This window comes from Sarcophilus harrisii, chromosome 4, assembly GCF_902635505.1.
Source record: "Sarcophilus harrisii chromosome 4, mSarHar1.11, whole genome shotgun sequence".
NCBI classification, from domain to species: domain Eukaryota; kingdom Metazoa; phylum Chordata; class Mammalia; order Dasyuromorphia; family Dasyuridae; genus Sarcophilus; species Sarcophilus harrisii.
In genome coordinates, this window is record NC_045429.1 from 427,703,512 (window position 1) to 427,722,379 (window position 18,868).

Below are 18,868 nucleotides of genomic sequence, written 5' to 3' on the forward strand. Positions count from 1 at the left end.
TGCCCTTCACTGTCACTTGCCTGGCTAGAAGTGGACCCTTGTCTTCCTCTTATATTAGAGCCATGATGTCCCTGACTAGATGTGGATTGTTGATGACCAGATCCTGAATGCCTATGTCTGTCTCCTGATTGCCCTTCAGTATGACTGGATGAACCATGTCTGGATCCCTGTCTTCTAGAGGAACTAGAACCTGAGTGTGTAGGTGAAGACTGTCTATGACCAGAGACTGAGTCTGTGGAGTGGTTTCTTGTTTGTCCTTCACTGTCACTTGCCTGGCTAGAAGTGGACCCTTGTCTTCCTCTTGTATTAGAGCCATGATGTCCCTGACTAGATGAGGATTGATGATGACCAGATCCTGAATGCCTATGTCTGTCTCCTGACTGCCCTTCAGTATGATTGGATGAACCATGTCTAGATCCCTGTCTTCTAGAGGAACTAGAACCTGAGGTGTGTAGGTGAAGACTGTCTATGACCAGAGACTGAGTCTGTGGAGTGGTTTCTTGTTTGTCCTTCACTGTCACTTGCCTGGCTAGAAGTGGACCCTTGTCTTCCTCTTGTATTAGAGCCATGATGTCCCTGACTAGATGAGGATTGTTGATGACCAGATCCTGAGTGCCTATGTCTGTCTCCTGATTGCCCTTCACTTTTTTTGAGTCTAGAATGGGACCCTGAGTGGGTAGATGAAGACTGTCTATGACCAGAGACTGAATCTCTAAATTGGTCTCTTGACTGTTCTTCACTATCACTTGCCTGACTATCACTTGTTTCTCTTCTTGCTGTTGATCCATGTCTTCCATGAATGGATGAGGGCTGTTGCTGCTTAGATGATAGATGTCTAGGGCTGTCTGTCACTTGTTTTTCACTGTTCCTTGAATGTCTGTGCTTGTCATCTGACTTTCCATCCTTGTTGGATCTTGATTGTTCATGACTTTGTTCTTGTCTTTGTTGCCTGCTTTTTGTTAACTCTATGGAAATGTTATCTTGCTTTTGAGACTCGCTCCCTGAACAATTCTCAATTATTCTCTTATCTTGTTTCTTTGATCTTTCTCTCTTACTGCTTTTTGCATTCTTTTGTGTTGATTGATTCTCTTTCTTTGTTTTTTGATTCTCTTCCTCCCTATATTGATCATCTGAACTAGACCCTTTTCTTCCCCATCTAGATGGCTGTTTATGTGCATTAGATCTATGATGGTCAAAACTAGAGGACTTTTCTGAGCTTGAATCAGAACTTGACTTGTCCTTTCTTGAACTGAGCCCATTTCTCTCTTTCTGAATCATCTTTGAGTTATGGTGTTTTTCCCTAGAGCCCTCCCTGTGTCCTGAATTTGATGAGCTATTTCTCCTTCTCTTCCGAGGAGAGCTAGACCGAGACTGGTGCCTATGTTTTCCTTTCTTCTGTAAATTCGTGGAAGTGTACCATTGTTCTTGTTCTACTTCTGGATTTGACTGATCACCACTAGAACCTTCTTCTTCTTCATCTGTCACATTCTGTTCTTCTTGGTTTGGATCTTTTTGCTTTGACCCCGATGCTTCACAATACTTTTTGCTGAGAGACTTATTGAGAGATAGAGCCAGATTGACTAACATTAGAAGAAACTCAGCAAAATCCACTTGATTGTCATGGTCTTGGTCCAATATATGCATGATAGCGTTCACAATTTGAGGATTACTTGGATTCTGTCTCAAAGAAAATAATATGGGAAAAAGAAATCAATCCATCATATATTATGCAAATGTGGGTACTTAGCACACCTAGGTTGGATCCAACTGGCCATGTTTCTGGGTTGACTTACACTAATATTATGCGACTGATGTCTATAGAGACCAGGAAGAAAAACAAGATGGGTCACAAAGAATAGCAAAACACAGAAAGGTTACCTCAAGATAAAGATGAGGGACTGAGATGATTGTGAATGTAAGATTATATATATATATATATATATATATATATATATATATACTTATATTCATTAAAATTACTTATTAAATAGACTAAATTATAATTGGGTATCTTGGATTTGACCAACTTAGCTCCTTCTTGTAATTGAATAAAACTTTGCATGGTACTTTGGACTTCTTCCTGTACCTAATGATTTCTCTTTCTAGGAGATACCTCTGCTTTATGAAGAGGTAGCTCATTGGTATAATGTTCAAATTACTTAATGTTAGAGGGAACCTGGTAAACAGTGGTTGTCTTTGCCTGGGCTGGGGATAAGAGTTTTAAATTATGTAATGAAGGAGAGCAGAAAGAATATTTTGTAGTTATTGAGTCAGTCAGTTGTATCCAACCTTTTATTACCCCATAGGGCTTTCTTGGCAAAGATACTAGAGTGGTTTGCCTTTTCTAGTTGTCCCTATTTTATAGTTGAGGAAATGAGAAAAAGAGAGGTTAAGTAACTTGCTCAGCTTCACAAAACTAGTAAGTATCTGAAGTCAAATTTGAACTCAGATCTTCCTAATTCAGGATTAGCATTCTATACACTTCACCTAGCTGTCACAGAAAGAATATTAGGAGCTACTGAAAATAAATTTTACCCACTTCCCTTTTTCTCCTCCAGCATCAACACTCCTTAATACAATAAGAAATTCCTTGATTCATTTCACCAGAACTTGATCCAGTTCTATTAATTCAGTTACACAAATATTTGTTTATCCTTTACTCCTTCCATGTAGAATTCCAGGGAAATCTATATAGAGGACTCACAAATACATCATTAGATATATGGATTTTTTGTTTCTTGCTTTTCAGATCTGAAGGTTGCATATCAAAACATTTTCACCTTTAATTCTTAAAGCAACTCTCTAAAGATGCTAATCTGCAAAGAAGATGCAGACCTGCATTAGCAGAGAGTCTTTTTTCACTAGGAATTCTCCAAATCATTGGCAGCAAATTCTCAAATAGAAATCAGTCCTTGCGATTTGCATACTGACTTAGAAAAAAGACAATAACATTTTCCAAGCTGTTTTTATTTATTTTGTTAAATATCTCCCAATGATATTTTAATTTGGTTCTAGAAACACTGGAAAGTTTTGTCTTTTGCCTGTGGTTCTTGAGTTTCACACCTCTACTCTATACCAGTGAAATCACAATCCCTTCCAAAACGCCAAAAAAGAGAAATTAAAACCCTGCAAAATATGACTATGTAGACTTTTGATGGCATGTATTCCTTACCTTCAGAACTGAATTAAACTCATTTTCTAAAAGTTTCTTCAGTTCATTTTTGCTTAGTTTTTCACATTCCCCTTCCTCTTTGGCATAATGGTAGAAAATGTCGATGGCTTGGACAATACATTGCATGAGACCAGACATCTTTTATGCAAATTTATGTGAACCTGAATAGAAAAAAGACATTTCTGTCATTTCTTTCATTTCATGATCTTATTTTTATGATAGAATGTTGAATATCAGAATTGGATTTCAGTGACCATCTGGGACAACTTATAACTGAAAGAGAATTTGTTCTACAGTATACCTCGTAGGTGGCCATCTAACCTTTCTTTAATGATCTTCAATAAGAGAAATCCTGTTACTTTTTGAGGAAGGTTCTTCCACTTTGGATTTCCCTAATTGTTAGAAAGTTTATCTTCTCATCAAGTATAAATTTGCCTCTTCAATTTCTACCCATTTCTTCATGTTCTATTTTTGAAATAAAAGTTAAGCTTGATTCTTTTAAAAAAATATTTATAGCCCTTTTTTAATATCTGAAAATAGCCAATGGTTAATCCACCCCTATCCCACAGTCTTCTCTTTTTCTTAAACTAAGTATCCTTAGCAACTTTAACTCTTCCTCATTTGCTAGTAACCAGAAGCTCTTCACCATCAGTAATCCTCATCAATCAAAGGAATGATGAAAATATTTTTCATTTTTTGTTTCTTCTCTCATATAGTTAGGAAGACAGAAGGAATTACTCACTCACCTAAACACTGCAAAATTAAACTCCTTTTTTCAAGATAGAGCAGGAAGCTACTGAAAATAAAAGGGAAAACTGTTTCTTAATCCCTAATCCAGGTTGAATCTAGAGCCAATAATTTTAATTTTGGGGCTTCTTAATAGTGGCTTCAATACACAAAGTACTAAAGAATCCCAGTCTCATCTAGAGGCCCTAGACCACTGAGTACCACCTAGATCTTGCAGGGTAGTTAAATATGAAAACAGCTCATTAAGAGGAATTTATCTAGAAAGCATGGGAATAGATCAGACCTCAGATTCTACCTCATTCCTATGCTTAATGAAAAAAGCTCTCTTTTCAACCAATCATCAAGAACAAGCTCTGGAGTTTTCTTGGACATTTGGCAAAAAGAAATGAAAGCAGAATGGTACCAGTTAAAGGAAGCTGAGTTAATAAGAAATATCTGCATTTAAATCAATATTGAAGCTGATGACTGAGACTGTCTCACTTAAATCCAATTCATGTCCGAGTCAAGATATCCTTCTCATGATTTCATTGGTCATCTTTAATAATGAATGACAAATAGTAACAAAAACATCTATTAAATGCTCACTGCATACTAGGCACTGTGTTAATCACAGAGGATGCAAAAAAGAAGCAAAAGACAATCCGTGCCCTCAAGAAACTTACAGTCCAACAGATGAGACTAAAAGAATGGACATGGTAGAAAAATAGTAGACTAATAGTAGACTATTATCATTTCCTCCTTACCTCCCAAACTTATTTGAACTAAATGGTCAAGCAATGCAGAGCACTTGGAAGTCATGGGGGAACCAAACCTCCATTTTCATTATTCCTCAAGATAGAGACAAACTTTCATCAGTATCAAGTGCCCTTAAAAGTACACGAACAACAAAGCTTCTAAGAGTTTCTTGTACTTAAGAACAGTATAATATAGATTGTAGCATGTCAAAACAATAAGGGACCTTAGAGGTGATTTAATTTAATACTCTTCTTTTTATAAATGAGGAAACTGAGGCTCAGAGGGCTTAGTAATTTACCAAATGTTACTGAGCCAAGAAAAGATAGAGCTGAGATCAAAACCTATGTTTTTTATATGAATTATCTCTTTTCTGGGCCTTGCTGACTTCTAGATTTACTCCTATAGTACCCATTAAAGTCTGTAACTTTAAAGCTAGAATAGTTCCACCAACTTACCTAATTCACTGAAGAAACAAGGAGGATATGAAGTGAAGCAGCCTTCAGGGTACCATTTGTCTGGGATGCTGGGCTTTTTATACTAGGTTAATTGTCCACTTTAGAAAGGTGACACCTTTTGTGTGGTATGCCCTGATTCATTTATGGCGAAACCCAACTCCACCTCTGTCTCCAGGGATATTGTTTACCCAATTGATTTGTGATCATCTTGACAGCTTCCAGATTTGGGCTGGTATCAACCCCACCTATCAGTGTACTATGGAGGGACCTCTTTGGTCATCATAACTTCCTTGAGGTAGCCACAATATTGGGCTGGATCTTACCAACCCTCTAATTCAAACTTCTTATTCTACAAATAAGTAAATTCAGACAATGTCTTGTATTGCTTTATTTTTACAGCACATTGATTTATAATATTGACCTATAGATTTTTTTCTTTTCTTTTCATAGATCAGTTTGGAGGTCAGGATTACTCTGTGTATATATATATATGTATATTTATATACATATATAAAATTGATTTATGCAATAAAGGGAGTATTTTTTTTGGACTTTCTGGTTCTAGTTAGTTTTTGCATTACAGCTCAATAATGACCTATTTAATGTCTCTCTTGAAATTTGTTCATTTTGATAATGTATTCCTTCCCCCTTCTTTGCTTTTCCTCCTTTCCTTCCTCCTTTCTTCCCTCCCTCCCTTCCTCCTTCCTTCCTCCCTTCCTTCCTTCCTTCCTTCCTTCCTTCCTTCCTTCCTTCCTTCCTTCCTTCCTGTCTTCTTCCTTCCCTCTCTTCCATTTTCCTTCCCTTTCTTCTTCTCTTCCTCCCCTGTCTTCCTGTTTCCTTCTTCTCCCTTCCCACTTCCCTCATCTCCCTCCCTCTTTCCCTCCCTTCTTCTGATCTTCTTTCCCTCCTTTACCTCGAAAATTTTGACCTTGTTTGTAGATCTTTTATTTCTCTACGGTTACATTTAAGGCTTTTAAAAGATATTTCTTGGGAATGTGTATGAGAGTCATATCTAAGACTTGGAACCAAGAGAAGCAAATTTACTGAAGAGGTACCTCTGAGGGGAAGACATTTTTTAGACTGCCCCAAGAAAGAATGCTCCAGAGACTGGATACCCAAATGGGACATCTGATTTCCTAGATGAAATTTTCTGATTAAATGGACTTTGGCAGTGGGTTACTAAAATGCAAAAAGACTTGATGTTAGCTACTAGTCATTATTGTATTAAGATGATCTTTATTTCACTGCATATTGTATTCTATATACTGAATTATCTCAGTAATCTTGATATCAAGTAACCCCACCCCCAAAATTAATGCATAATTTTAGATTTTTTTTTTACTATAGCTTTGTACTGTGATTGGACAATTCTGTTATTCTGGTATTAGCTTGTCAGGAAAAAAATTGTTACAATTCTCCCATTGACAAAAAAATAATAAAAAAACCCAAATGATTCTGATTCCATTTTGAAATTGAAACCATTCTGTATTACCCCCCAATATGTTGTAAAACTTCCCTAGTCATGTTTGTCTCTGAACTTAGAGCTGACCTGTAATGAGTTAAGCTCAGAAATTCAGTTCTCCCACTACTCACCAAATGCCATTGATTCTTTCTTTGTCACCCTAGGGGCAGGATGGAAAAAAAAAATTATGATAACTCTGATAATTTTCTTATTGGTCATATTGTTTTCCTTCTTGTACTTAAATTGCTGTTGTAGATTTTGCCTCCAGTGTAACTCACTGATAGGCTACTTTGCTTTTTCCATGTTAACTAAGCCACTGATGTATCATCTAGGGAACTATGTGGAAGATAGTATTGGAAATATTATATGAAGAAGTCACAAGGGTTGGAGTGTATGGGAACAAGAATAGGTCATGACCTATGACACCACAGAAAACTGTAAACTATGTTGAGTAGAAGAGATCTGTCCCCTTATATTTAGTATAATTGGTAAGATAGTCTTCCCCTTTACAGTACCTTTTCCTCTAGAATGAAAACCCTGTGTCCTTTCACTTTCCCCATTTCAGTCCCTCCATATTATTGCCTCTTTCTAGTCTTTCAATATTGCCTTTTCTTGTTGGGTGACTAAAGAAATTAGAATTTTTATTTACTGTTAATGTGTGGCTGCTTTTTCCTGCCTGTCATTGTCCCTATCTGAAGCTTCACAAATTTTCATTATGCTGTCACTTCTCCTCAAAAAAGATATTGATTCACTATAAATAGAGATAGGATTTATTGCATCCATCAACTGATCAATCAGTAAGCATTTATTAAATGTCTATGTACCAGGCATTATGTACTAGGTACAAGTGATAAAAAATAAAGAATAAAATAATCTCTACTTTCAAGGGGTTTAAGTTATAACAGTACAGACAACAAAGATATATATGTATACATACATATATATAGGTATATACATGTATATGTGAACAAAAATAAAGAAAATAAACACAAATAAGTATAATGTAGTCAAGTCCAAAGTAGTTAGAGAAGGAAGGTATTAGCAATTGAGATTAGGAATCTTAATGCAGAAGATGCTACCTGAAGTCATCCTGAAGGAAGAAAAGGATTCTATGAGGCAGAAGTACATAGGAAGTACATGCTTGATGAAGGTTAATGCAGAAGCAGAGAGACAAGAGGAGTGTTGGCCATGAGGAAGAGTGAGAAAGCCAGTTTGCCTAGATTACAGAGGGAGGAGAAATAATGTATAATGATGTCTTAAAATTAATTTGGAACCATGTTGTAAAGGTCTTTAAAAGGTAAACAGAAGATTTCATATTTGATGGTAGAGGGAATAGGAGGTGACTGGAGTTGACTGAGTAGTTAGGTCTGTGTTTAAGAAAATCACTTTGATGTCAGAGTGAGGGATCAAATTGAATTAGTGGACTGTATTTAGAATGGAGTTGAGGTAGGGAGATTAATTGCAATCATGTAGTTCAGAGTTAATAAAATCCTGAAGTAAGATGGTAGCTGTGTAAGTAGAGAGAAGACATTGGATGCAAGGAATGTTCTGGAAGTAAAAAATTGCTTTGGAAGCTCATTTGTTACAAGGGATAAAACATTGAAGGTAACTCTAATGAGAAATCTGGAAGCCTGATAATGCCCTCCATGGAAATGGGGAAGTCTGGAAGAGAAGTGAGTGTACTGTATAAGATAATACATTCTATTTTGGACATATTGAGTTTGAGATGCCTCTGTGATATTCCAGTTTGCAAAGCCCAATAAGTGATAAGAAATTGAAACTCAAAGAAGAGACTAAGACTGGATATATAGATCTGTGAGTCATTTTCATAGAGATTATAATTAAGCCCTTGGGAGGTCATAAAGTCACTGAATGGAAGTTTGTAGAGAGAGAAGAAAAATAGGGCCATTGTGGAACCTTGGGGAAGATCCACAGTTAGGACACAATATGGCTGATGAAGCAGCAAAGGATATTGAGAATGAGACATTAGGTAGGAAGAGAGCTCAGGGAGTGTAGTATTATGAAAAGCTATAAAAAATAAGTATCTGTCTGCAGGAACAGATGTAGCAAGGAGGACGGAAGAAAGGATAAGGTGCTAAATGAACACACTAAGTATTTAAATTTTCCGGTGTTATTTCATGAATGTTTTTAACTTGTTCAATGTTTTGGTTTTACCTTGTGGATTCAATTCTAGTTACTCTTGTATTATATAATTTTACTTCTGATAACCTTTCCTGAAGCTCTTCTCTAGACTATCCTATGTAATTAGACTGATGGTCCACTGAGTTAGTCTTTTAAAATATGGATACACCCTTATACATGTATTATGTGCATATACATAGATATATAATTTATTTTAAATTTATAAAATTGAAATTTATTAAATAAATGCACACACACGCATGCATGCACATACAGAAACACACTGTAACTGAACATGGATCCAAAACTTAAAGGAAGAAAAAACTAGTTTGGATTGATTTTAAGAAATTCTCTTTTTATAAGGCTTTTGGGTTGAGAATTGTGAAGAAAATGTAGTAATTGCTTCATAAAAACTTTTTTATTTATTTACCTTTCAGTTTTGCTCATTATTCATCTTCCTTACACTTGTGATCGTTTTACTTCACCATCTGTTTTCCTTTTTCTCCAAAGATTAGGAGGCCTTCTAGTAGCCTATAGGACCAAATGAGCTGTTTAGCTGATAGATCAATGACATTTTAATTCAATGGATTATCTTTAATCTCAAAACTATCTAATTAATCAGACACTATCTATTGAGTTCTTCACATACTCAGGAGAAAGAGCAATGATCTATGATTCAGAAAACTGTCCTGATATGTCACAAATTGCTTCTATGAATTTGTGGTGAGGTGATTTCCCCTCTTTTTAGGCCTAGTTTCCTTACATTTTAAATTAGAGTTGGAGTAAATGCCCTTAAGGGTCCACTTAGTCCTAAAATTCTATAATTATAGGACCATCAAATAGTATTGCTGCCTTCAAGGAATTTGAATTCTAGTTCTAGATAATACATGCCCCTGTGAAAACATAATGAACAAAGAAAGCTAGTATTTAAGAAATAAATTATGGTGGAGAGATGTGTATGTTTGTATCTGGGTATGTATGTGTGTGCATGTGTGTGTGAGGAAGGGAGAGAGAGAGAGAGAGAGAGAGACAGAGGGAGAGAGAGGGAGAGAGAGAGAGACAGAGAGAGAGAGAGACAGAGACAGAGAGACAGAGAGATAGACAGAGAGAGAGAACAGAGAGACAGAGAGAGACAGAGACAGAGAGAGAAGCAGAAACAGATTTTACACACACACACACACAGAAGAATCATTAGAAAAGGCTTCCCAAGGGAGGCAGGAATCAAATTTTGAAGAATTTTGTGGAGAGAAGGAAAGGCAGTTCAGGTGGGAGGAACCCCAAGAAGGGAACATAAATATAATGCTGAGTGTGCTGTACTTTTGAGAAGGAGGGAGATCTGACTGGAGTGAAGATTTATGCTAGGCACTTAAAATAAGTAATGCTGGCTAGCTAAGGCAAAGCCAGATTAAGGAGTCTGCCATTATTACATGATATATTGTAAAAATACAGTGGTGGTTAAGGAATAAAAATAACACTCCTCTCATAGTGTCTTCCAAAATCTTGGGACTCTTTACTTGATTTTTTTTTCTTTATATGGAGAGAAATGAGTATCTGTAGAGAGGAAAATGAGAACTCATTTCCCTCTCCTTCCCTCAAGTTTGTGACTATTCACAAATATTCACAATTCTAGTGTCATGGATGAGAATGGCTTATTGATCAAACAGAACAGTAGGGTTTATTTAGTTGGGGAGAGAATAGTTCATGTCCTCTATCACTTCTACTCTTCTGCAAGACAGAATGGTAAGTAATGACTCAGAGGAAGAGTAGAGTATGTCACAGAGCCCCTGGGGGTCCAGATTTAATAGGTTTTTCAAAAAAAGGGATCTTCCCTTTTTGTTGTAAATGAGACAATGGGATTAGGGAACATGGATGAGTAGCAAAAGTGAGGAGGGTATCCAGCAGTCGGCCTGGAGTGAGAAAGATCTTAGTCTTCAGATCTGGATTCAGATATCTGTTAGCTGTGTGAAACTAAGCAAGTCACTTAACCTCTCTGATTTAGTTTCCTTCTCCCTGCCTGAGGATGCCTGAAATGCCCCCTGCAATTTGTGTCTTAAAATTCTTAGCTTCTTTATTTTTTCTGTTCTTGGTCCTTTATTCTTGAAGAGGAAGGATGCTATCATGATGGTAATGTCTTCACTTGTGCACAAAGTCATCAGTCAGTTTTACTCTGTTGTTCAGAGTCATTTAACACCAGTTGCAAAACATAAGTCAAGATACCTGGTGATGTCTTAGGAATCTTCTTTAAAGATTCAGTTGGAGTGCTGCCTTCTGCATGATTATTTTTTCCAGTTTTCTTACACTTTTTTTTTCTACTCTTTAATCTTCAATCCAGAAAAACTGGTCTTCTTTCTATTCTACCAACCAGACACTCAAATTCCTGTTCTTCATGCCTGAAAGTCTTTCTTTCCTTCCTCATCTCCACATCCTTCAAGATTTTCTTCAAGGAGCAGCTAAAAATTCCACCTTCTACAGGAAGAGTTATTGGATTCTCTTTTGGTATTTACTATTTATTCTGTATATGGCTCATTTGTTCATTCAAACAATTATGCAGCTCTGTTTCTCTGTCTGCTACTCATTTTGGGCGGGCCTCCGTCCCCTCTCTATCCCCAGCACTCCCCAAAAGATCTTAAAAAGTCCTCCATCTGAAAGTAGAAGAATAGGTTGTGGGAGAGTATGCTACCTCTGCTACAACCAGACTGGAGGCTTGGATTGATACTTCTGGTTCTTAGGGAGGAGATCTTGGTGTGCTCCACCCACCTGACCTTGCACCTAGCCCCAGTAGGTTTGTCTTTTGTCAGTCCACACCCAGAAAGACTTGCTTCTGGAAGGGTTTGGGATGTTGAGGGGTGGAGAGTTGTATACTACTGTCAATAGTTACACCAATGGCTTCCTTGTATTGGGTGACTTGGACTCAGATTTCACTAAAGCCATGCTGTATGAGAAGTTCAGACCTCCCAGATCCATGGTCTCCAAGGGAGCCTTCAAGGACATGATTACTGGGCACTTCTTCTACATCAACTTTCAGGAGTCAGAAGATACTAAACATGCCCAAGATACCAGGAACTTTGACGCAATTAAAGGCAAACCAATCTTCTTGGGATTTCTCATTAAGGAAATCAAGAGTTTGGAATGTTTTCATGAAAAACCTGGATAAATGCAAAACAACATGGCATTAAGAAACTTATGCATTTGAGAACATCTTGCTCAGCAAGGTGATTGTGATGAGAATGGTTCCAAAGGTTATGCGTTTGGGCACTTAAAAAAAAAACCTGTGTGTTAATATAGATGGTGAAAGATTGAAGGAACTTTTCAGCAAGTATGATAAAAATTTGAGTGCAAAAGTCTTGACTGACTCTAGTGGAAAAATCCACACACTTTGATTTTGTGAAGTTTGAGAAAAATGAGGATGCCAATAAGCCAGTTGCAGAGCTGAATGGAAAAGATGCCAATGGAAAAATAGTATTTGGATCTGGGCACAGAAAAAAGTTGAATGTTAGATTTAATTAAAATAGAAATTTGAGCAGTTAAAACAGGAGAGTTTGGCTTCTACTAAGGGGTAGATCTCTATAGTAAGAAACTGGGTGATAACATTGGTGATGAAAAATTAAGGAAGGATTTTTATTCTTTTATATCAATTATCTGTGCTAAGGTGATGCTCAAAGATTGGTGAAGTAAAAAGTTTGGTTTTGTCTACTTTTCTTGGCCTACTGAGGCTACCAAACTAGTGACAGAAATGAATGATTATATCATGGGTGCCAAAGCCCTGTGTCTTGCACTTGCCCAAATGAAGGAAGAAAGAAAAACCCAATATATTCAGCATATTGCAGGAATGAGTACCCTCCCTAATCATTAATCAGTTTCAACCAACTCTGGGGAGTATTTCATGCCAGTTGTGCCCAAGGCTCATAATAGACCTTCTTATGCTTTCAATTAAATAGCCCACATGAAACCCAATCTATCATGAAAACAACTTCAAAGATCTCAAAGCTTCAAGAAAAGTCAAACACCATTCTCCAGTCTGGGCCACTCTTTACCATGTGATTCCAGCTAGGCTTCTTGTAATTTCTCTACTATACATTAGCTATACATTAGCAAGTGGGAGTGCTAACTGCTATGCAAAATTTATCTCCTAGATCCTTTGTAACCTGCACCAAGAGATTTCCTCCTCATAAATATGCTGCAGTCATCCAAAGTCCTCATCCAGCTACCCAGACTTTAACAAGATCTCAGGTAGCATTCCATGTACATGTTCCATGTCAGAAACTCCTAAAAACCTCCATGCTGGCTGTAATTTTCCCACAGCAACACAAGTAGATGCTGCAAGAGTGTTTTCATTGATTCAAATCATGCACAATGATTTAATGGGGAAGTATTAAGTTGCTAGAGACTGTTGTACATGCTAGAATCTCCAGAATCACTCCATTCAAAGGTGGAAGAAGCTGTTATGGTATTACAACCTCATTATGTCAAGAAAAATGCTGTTCAGAAGATGGTCTTGGTTGCTGCTCTTTCTTAGACCAGAAAAACTGGATACTCTGAAGCTAATTAGTTCCTACATTAGATGTTCACTCAACAGGTGGCGATTTCTTCATGGTACTATAGACTGAACAATAGATCACAGAATAAGCTGCTGCCATTTTGTATGTTTTTTGGGAAGTGGGGGAGAAATCAATTTGAAAAAGTCAATTCTTAAAAATCTAAATGTTTTCAAATAGTCAAAATCAACAGGTTTCTTGTGTGTGGTCTGGTTCTGTTAATGTTTAATCTTATTTGTGTTTTCTAAAAAAGCTTTTCTGACAGAATTTTCATTTTGGTTTTGTTGGGAATTGTTTTTATTGAAATATTCAATTTACAGAGTCTGAAAAAATATTTTTCAATAAAGAATCAACATTAAAAAGAATCTATGTATTGACAAGATACATTTAGGAAAAACTGGAGGTGAGATCACTTATTGATTGAGTTAAAATGACAGATACCTCATAATGCATTAGAAAAGTTTATGGTACATGAAATGGTGTAACAGTATCTTACTAACATTTATTGTCAAAAAGTGACATAAACAAATATAAAAACTCTCATATATCTATAGCACTGATTTGGAAATTCCCTCCAGTGATGCAAATCGTGCATCCCTATTGTTCCTGCCCATTCTTTTCAACTCCTGTCTCCCAAAATGCCTCTATTATTGCCATAAACTGTCCATCCCAATGTTCTAGATTTTCTTGACATCCAGAGGTGTTACAGGACCATTTTCAGTGTCATCCCTTGCCTTTGCTAAATGACTGGTCATCTCTTTTTCTTACTGTGCCATATAATTCCTTGATGAAATCTTTTAGAGGTAGGTCTCTGTTATGGGCCAGAACTTGAACTTGAAACAAAGGATTCTTATAAGGTGCTAAGTCAGTGGCATTGATAGACAATGGTAGTTCAGTACATGTACTTAGTACTTAATATAGTTCTACAAGATTCACATCTATGATGAGAGAGCATATAAGCTCAGACAAACTCAGCCAGAATGTGAACTAGGGAAGACAGGGGTGGTGGTGGTCCTCCTGCCTCCCCCACAGAAACCAAGACACATTCAGGAAAATATCAAGAAAGCTGGTCTGGGCCCCAGGCAAGGAGACAGTAAAGGATTTGGACTTTAACACCTGGCTGTTTGTGTGGTAATTATTCTGAACTAAAATGAAGGCTGCTCCTAGAGACCCCAAATCCCAAAGAGAACATTAAGGTCTCAATTTATGTGAATGCTGAATCTTCTGAAGTGATCTGAATTTGTACCATTCAAAATTGCAATTATGTAAAATATTGGAATTGATTGTGACTGGTAGAAGCATGTGGCAAAAATTTAAATAAAGATAAAATTTAAATCAGGATCTAGATGTACTGTTCTTTGGAGTATCCCATTGGTTTCTGGTAAAGATGGCACCTTTTCATTACCCTCAGTGTAATAGTTACTTTCATTTCATTGGAAGCCATTGTGTTCTATTCTTTGTGAGCATAAACATATTACCCAGGAAATATATCATGAGGAAAGCAGATGAGCTGATTCTTTAGAGAATCTATAGCCTGAGTGTTGCCCTGGTAATCTCAAACTGTGAAAAGACCTAGAGAAAACTCTTCCTAATGTTGAATATCTATCTGTACTATGGGGGATTTGTGGAAGAATGTGGCCCATATAGGTAAAGTCATGGGTACATGGGTACATTGAAGTATTATTAAGAAAGCATGAAATTTAAGAATACCTTGAAGGGCCAAGCCATATTAACTGACAAAGTACATTTTTTTAATCCACAAAGCAAAGAAAATAGAAATAAATAGAAACAAAGTGTTTATTTCAAAGTAAGTTATATTATCTGTTTGCAATTATTAGTACTTATAATACATAGCAGCGATAAGAGAAATTATACTAAATTATAAGCAAATTTGCAACAGTCAATATATTTGGTGTTCCTAGCATTAATGAAAGCTTTTTAAAAGCAGATTTGTGTCCTTTGATCATCAGGTTTCAATGTAGAAGTAAGGAAGGAAAACTTACCATTGGGCAAGTACTGTTGCCAAAACATAAATTACATAACATCAAATTTAGTCCTTCATAGTAGTTCATCTGCATTCTTCTGAGACCCTAGTCATTAGGCCATGTGACCTCTGGTGTTAATAGAGCTGGACAACCATTTCATTGAGGAAATAGCTGTATCAGAGGTGTGACTAGTCTCGTGGGAGTGAAGGGTCATTTAAGTTTGTCACATCAAAATGAAAATTCCTAAAGGAGCTGGATGTTAGCACAGAGGAGGTGCTAGTTCTAGTATGGAAATCTGTCCAAACAACACTCTTCAATTTGCTAATGCAGCTGAAGCTTGTATTGCCAAACTCTGTGCTTAAATGGCTGTCCAGGACAACATGAAGATGTGATTCCTCAGTTTGATTTGTAGATAAACGGGGCTGATCCTCTTGGCAAATTGCAAAGAAGGTGAAGTTTGCCCTAGTTTCCCATATTCTCCTCCTTTTGGTGCTCATTTCTGAGGATCACTTAGCCTTTCCCCTTTGAGAAGGGCAATATGAGATACTAGAAGGAAAAGAGATAAAATGCTTGTACTCTGGGTTTTCATAGCCATAGTCACATCAGTTGGGTGGAAAGAAGTAAGTAGAGAGAATAACTACAGAAAGATGATGAGGGTTGGAAATGCTGAAGCCGAGAGAAGAAAGCAACTTTTGTGTGAACTTAAAGGTACATGTCTATGTCTGTAAATGTGTATGGATGTGTGTGTGTGTGTGTGTGTGTGTTGGGAATCTGGGATATGTAGCACTGAGTAAGCCTGAAAGAGAGCTTAATATTCAACTGGGGCCAATTCTTTCCACTGAAAAGTCAGCTGGGGCAGAGACCTAGACTGGTGAACCCATGAATTTCCCAGTGTGGGAGAAGACTGAAATACTTTAAGATTCAGCCTCCCAAAAAAAATCATCATCAGAGTAGAGTGAGTAAAAAGGGAGCAAAAGAGAGGAAAAGGAAGGAAAAAGATCTCAGAAAAAAGAAAACTCAGACCTTAAATATAAGCAGATAAATCAAGAGAGAAAGCATTAGGAACAGAAGGAAATATGGTCTCCAGATTTAGTAAATAAGTTGAATCATCTGTGAAGACATACTACAAAATAAAAGAACATGATTTGCTAATTGATGAGATAGAAGAACATGTGAAATGTGAGGAAAAGATGGAATCATAACACACTTCCCAAGTGGTTTAAAAATTATAGTTATGAGAGCAAAATTTATGACCTGCAGTAAAAATAATGATCAGAAGAGGAAAAACTTCAATGTGTAGTGGCAAGTTTAACTAAAGAAATAAAGAGAATACATTAATAGATTGGGAGTGCAAATACACAGGAGAGAAGAACAATCTAAAATAATACTAAAAGAAAATATGTTCATTAATCTAAGCAAAACATATGAATTTTGAAAATAAGATGTATAAAGGCAGTCTAAAGATCTAGGTCTCCCAGAACACAAGAAGACAAAAAAATCTATGTATTATGATTCAAGAAATAATACAGTGGAACTGCCCAGAACTTCCAACTGTAGAAAATGAAACACTGATCAAAAGAATTCCCATATTGCCTCCAGAAAAAAATACAAAATAAACATTTTTTCCCCCTCAGATTTGTTTAATTCCTAGGCTCCCCCGCTGGCCACCATAAGCACAGTACAGGGTTTACACACACACACACACACACACACCAGAACATGGAATCACATATATGTAACTATGTTTTAGTAATTTTATTATCATTATGAATTTTAAACTATCAGGAAACAAAAATTTCAATACACAAAGAAGAATGAAAAAGGGTAGAACATTAATATGTGAACTTTTAATGTATAATTTGTCTTTAATGTTTTAAATTCAATAAGATTGTAAAAAGGAAATTTTAAAACATCACTATTTGTGTTTCCTTCTGAACTTAGTTTTATTCTTTGTCATTTAAAATATTTTATTGTTTTTTTAATAAAAAATCTGAATTACCACCTACCAGCTCCCTTCCTCCTTTCTAACAATTAAGTATAGGGAAGCAAAACAAATCAACACATTAAATATATCTGAAAATTGATATCTTTTTTATTATAGCTTTTTATTTACAAGATATATGCATGGGTAATTTTTCAGCATGGTCCAATTTTTCTCCTCCTTCCCTCCACCCCTCCCCCAGATGGCAGTATGTTAAAGTATATGTTAAATACAATATATGTATACCTATCCATACAGTTATTTTGCTGCATGAGAAGAATCAGACTTTGAAATAATTAATCTGTGAAAGAAATAAAAAATGCAAGCAGACAAAAACAGAGAGATTGGAAATGCTATGTAGTGGTTCCCACTCATCTCCCAGAGTTCTTTTGCTAGGTATAGCTGCTTCTATTCATTTTTGAACAAATGGAACTGATTTGGTTCATCTTATTCTTGAAGAGAGCCACATTAATCAGAATTGATCATCATATAGTATTGTTGTTGAAGTATATAATGATCTCCTGGTCCTGCTCTTTTCACTCAGCATCAGTTCATGTAAGTCTCTCCAGGCCCTTCTGAAATCATCCTGTTGGTCATTTCTTACAGAACAATAATATTCCATAACATTCATATTCCACAATTCATTCAGCCATTCTCTAATTGATGGGCATCCACTCAATTTCCAGTTTCTAGCCAAAAATAGAAAATTGATATCTTTTTCTGTATTTCTACACAATCATTTTTTTTTTCTGTGAAAAGGAAGGAAGCAGGTTCCATCATCAGTCTTGTAATGTCATCCTTAGTCAGTGCATTGGTTAAAGCTGTGAGGGTTTTTTTTTCCAAAATGTTTTTCCTTTTCATTATTATGCTCATAATGTAAATAATTCTGCAGCTTTTATTCATTTTATTCTTCATCAGTTTAACAGTTGTAGCTGGATGCTCTGAATCTATTGCTTTCATAATTTCTTAAGTTAAATAATATTTTATTACATTCTACAGTTTTAAGCCATCCCCCAAATTATAGGCATTCATTTTATTCCTAGTTCTTTGTTATAACAAAGCAGCAAATTTTTCCATCTTATTTGTGTGTGTGTGTGTGTGTGTGTGTGAGTGTATGTGTGTAATAGTGACTTTTTAATCCAGTAGTTGATGTTAGTGTCCTTGAATTTATCAAGCTTGATTATTTTTAGATCTTGTTTATTCAATGTGTTCCATTGATTAATTTTTCTATTTTAAACAAATAGTTCTGATGATTAGTGTTTTCTCAAGTAATTTGAGAATTGGTACTCCTAAAAATAGTTTTCTATATTTTGCTTTTAACCCCTTTGAGGTATTAGAGTATTAGGGATAATCACTAATCAAAGGACATGTACAGCTTAGTTACTTCTTAAGTGTGGATCCAAATTATTTTTTAGAATTGTTGGGTCAAGTCAAAGTTAAAACAAAAATTTGTGTGCCTGTGTTTCCATTGCCATCTCCTTCCCCCAACAAGTGCAATTTTTTTTCATCATTTTTGCCAATCTCATGAGTATGAGATGACTCCTAAGTTATTTTTCAAATTTGGATTCGTCCTATTATTAATGATTTGGAGTAATAAAATCACTCCAAAAAATATGGTTTTAATAGTTTGTATTTTCTTCTTTGAAATCTGCCA

General features: G+C 36.1%; 1 protein-coding gene and 1 pseudogene across 1 annotated transcript; one reads left to right on the forward strand and one right to left on the reverse strand.

Annotated features, from left to right (window-relative positions):
* Positions 1 to 435: 435 nt before the first annotated feature.
* On the reverse strand, positions 436 to 5,173 carry LOC116423653 (filaggrin-2-like). Its single transcript, XM_031968726.1, has 4 exons — positions 5,110 to 5,173; positions 3,919 to 3,968; positions 3,173 to 3,333; positions 436 to 1,677 (listed from the first exon to the last, which is right to left on the reverse strand). Exons 3-4 carry the CDS (start codon positions 3,308 to 3,310, stop codon positions 436 to 438), a joined length of 1,380 nt encoding a protein of 459 aa, XP_031824586.1. The 5' UTR covers positions 3,311 to 3,333; positions 3,919 to 3,968; positions 5,110 to 5,173.
* A 6,376-nt stretch (positions 5,174 to 11,549) lies between these two features.
* On the forward strand, positions 11,550 to 12,677 carry LOC100921358 (annotated as a pseudogene).
* Positions 12,678 to 18,868: the final 6,191 nt, after the last annotated feature.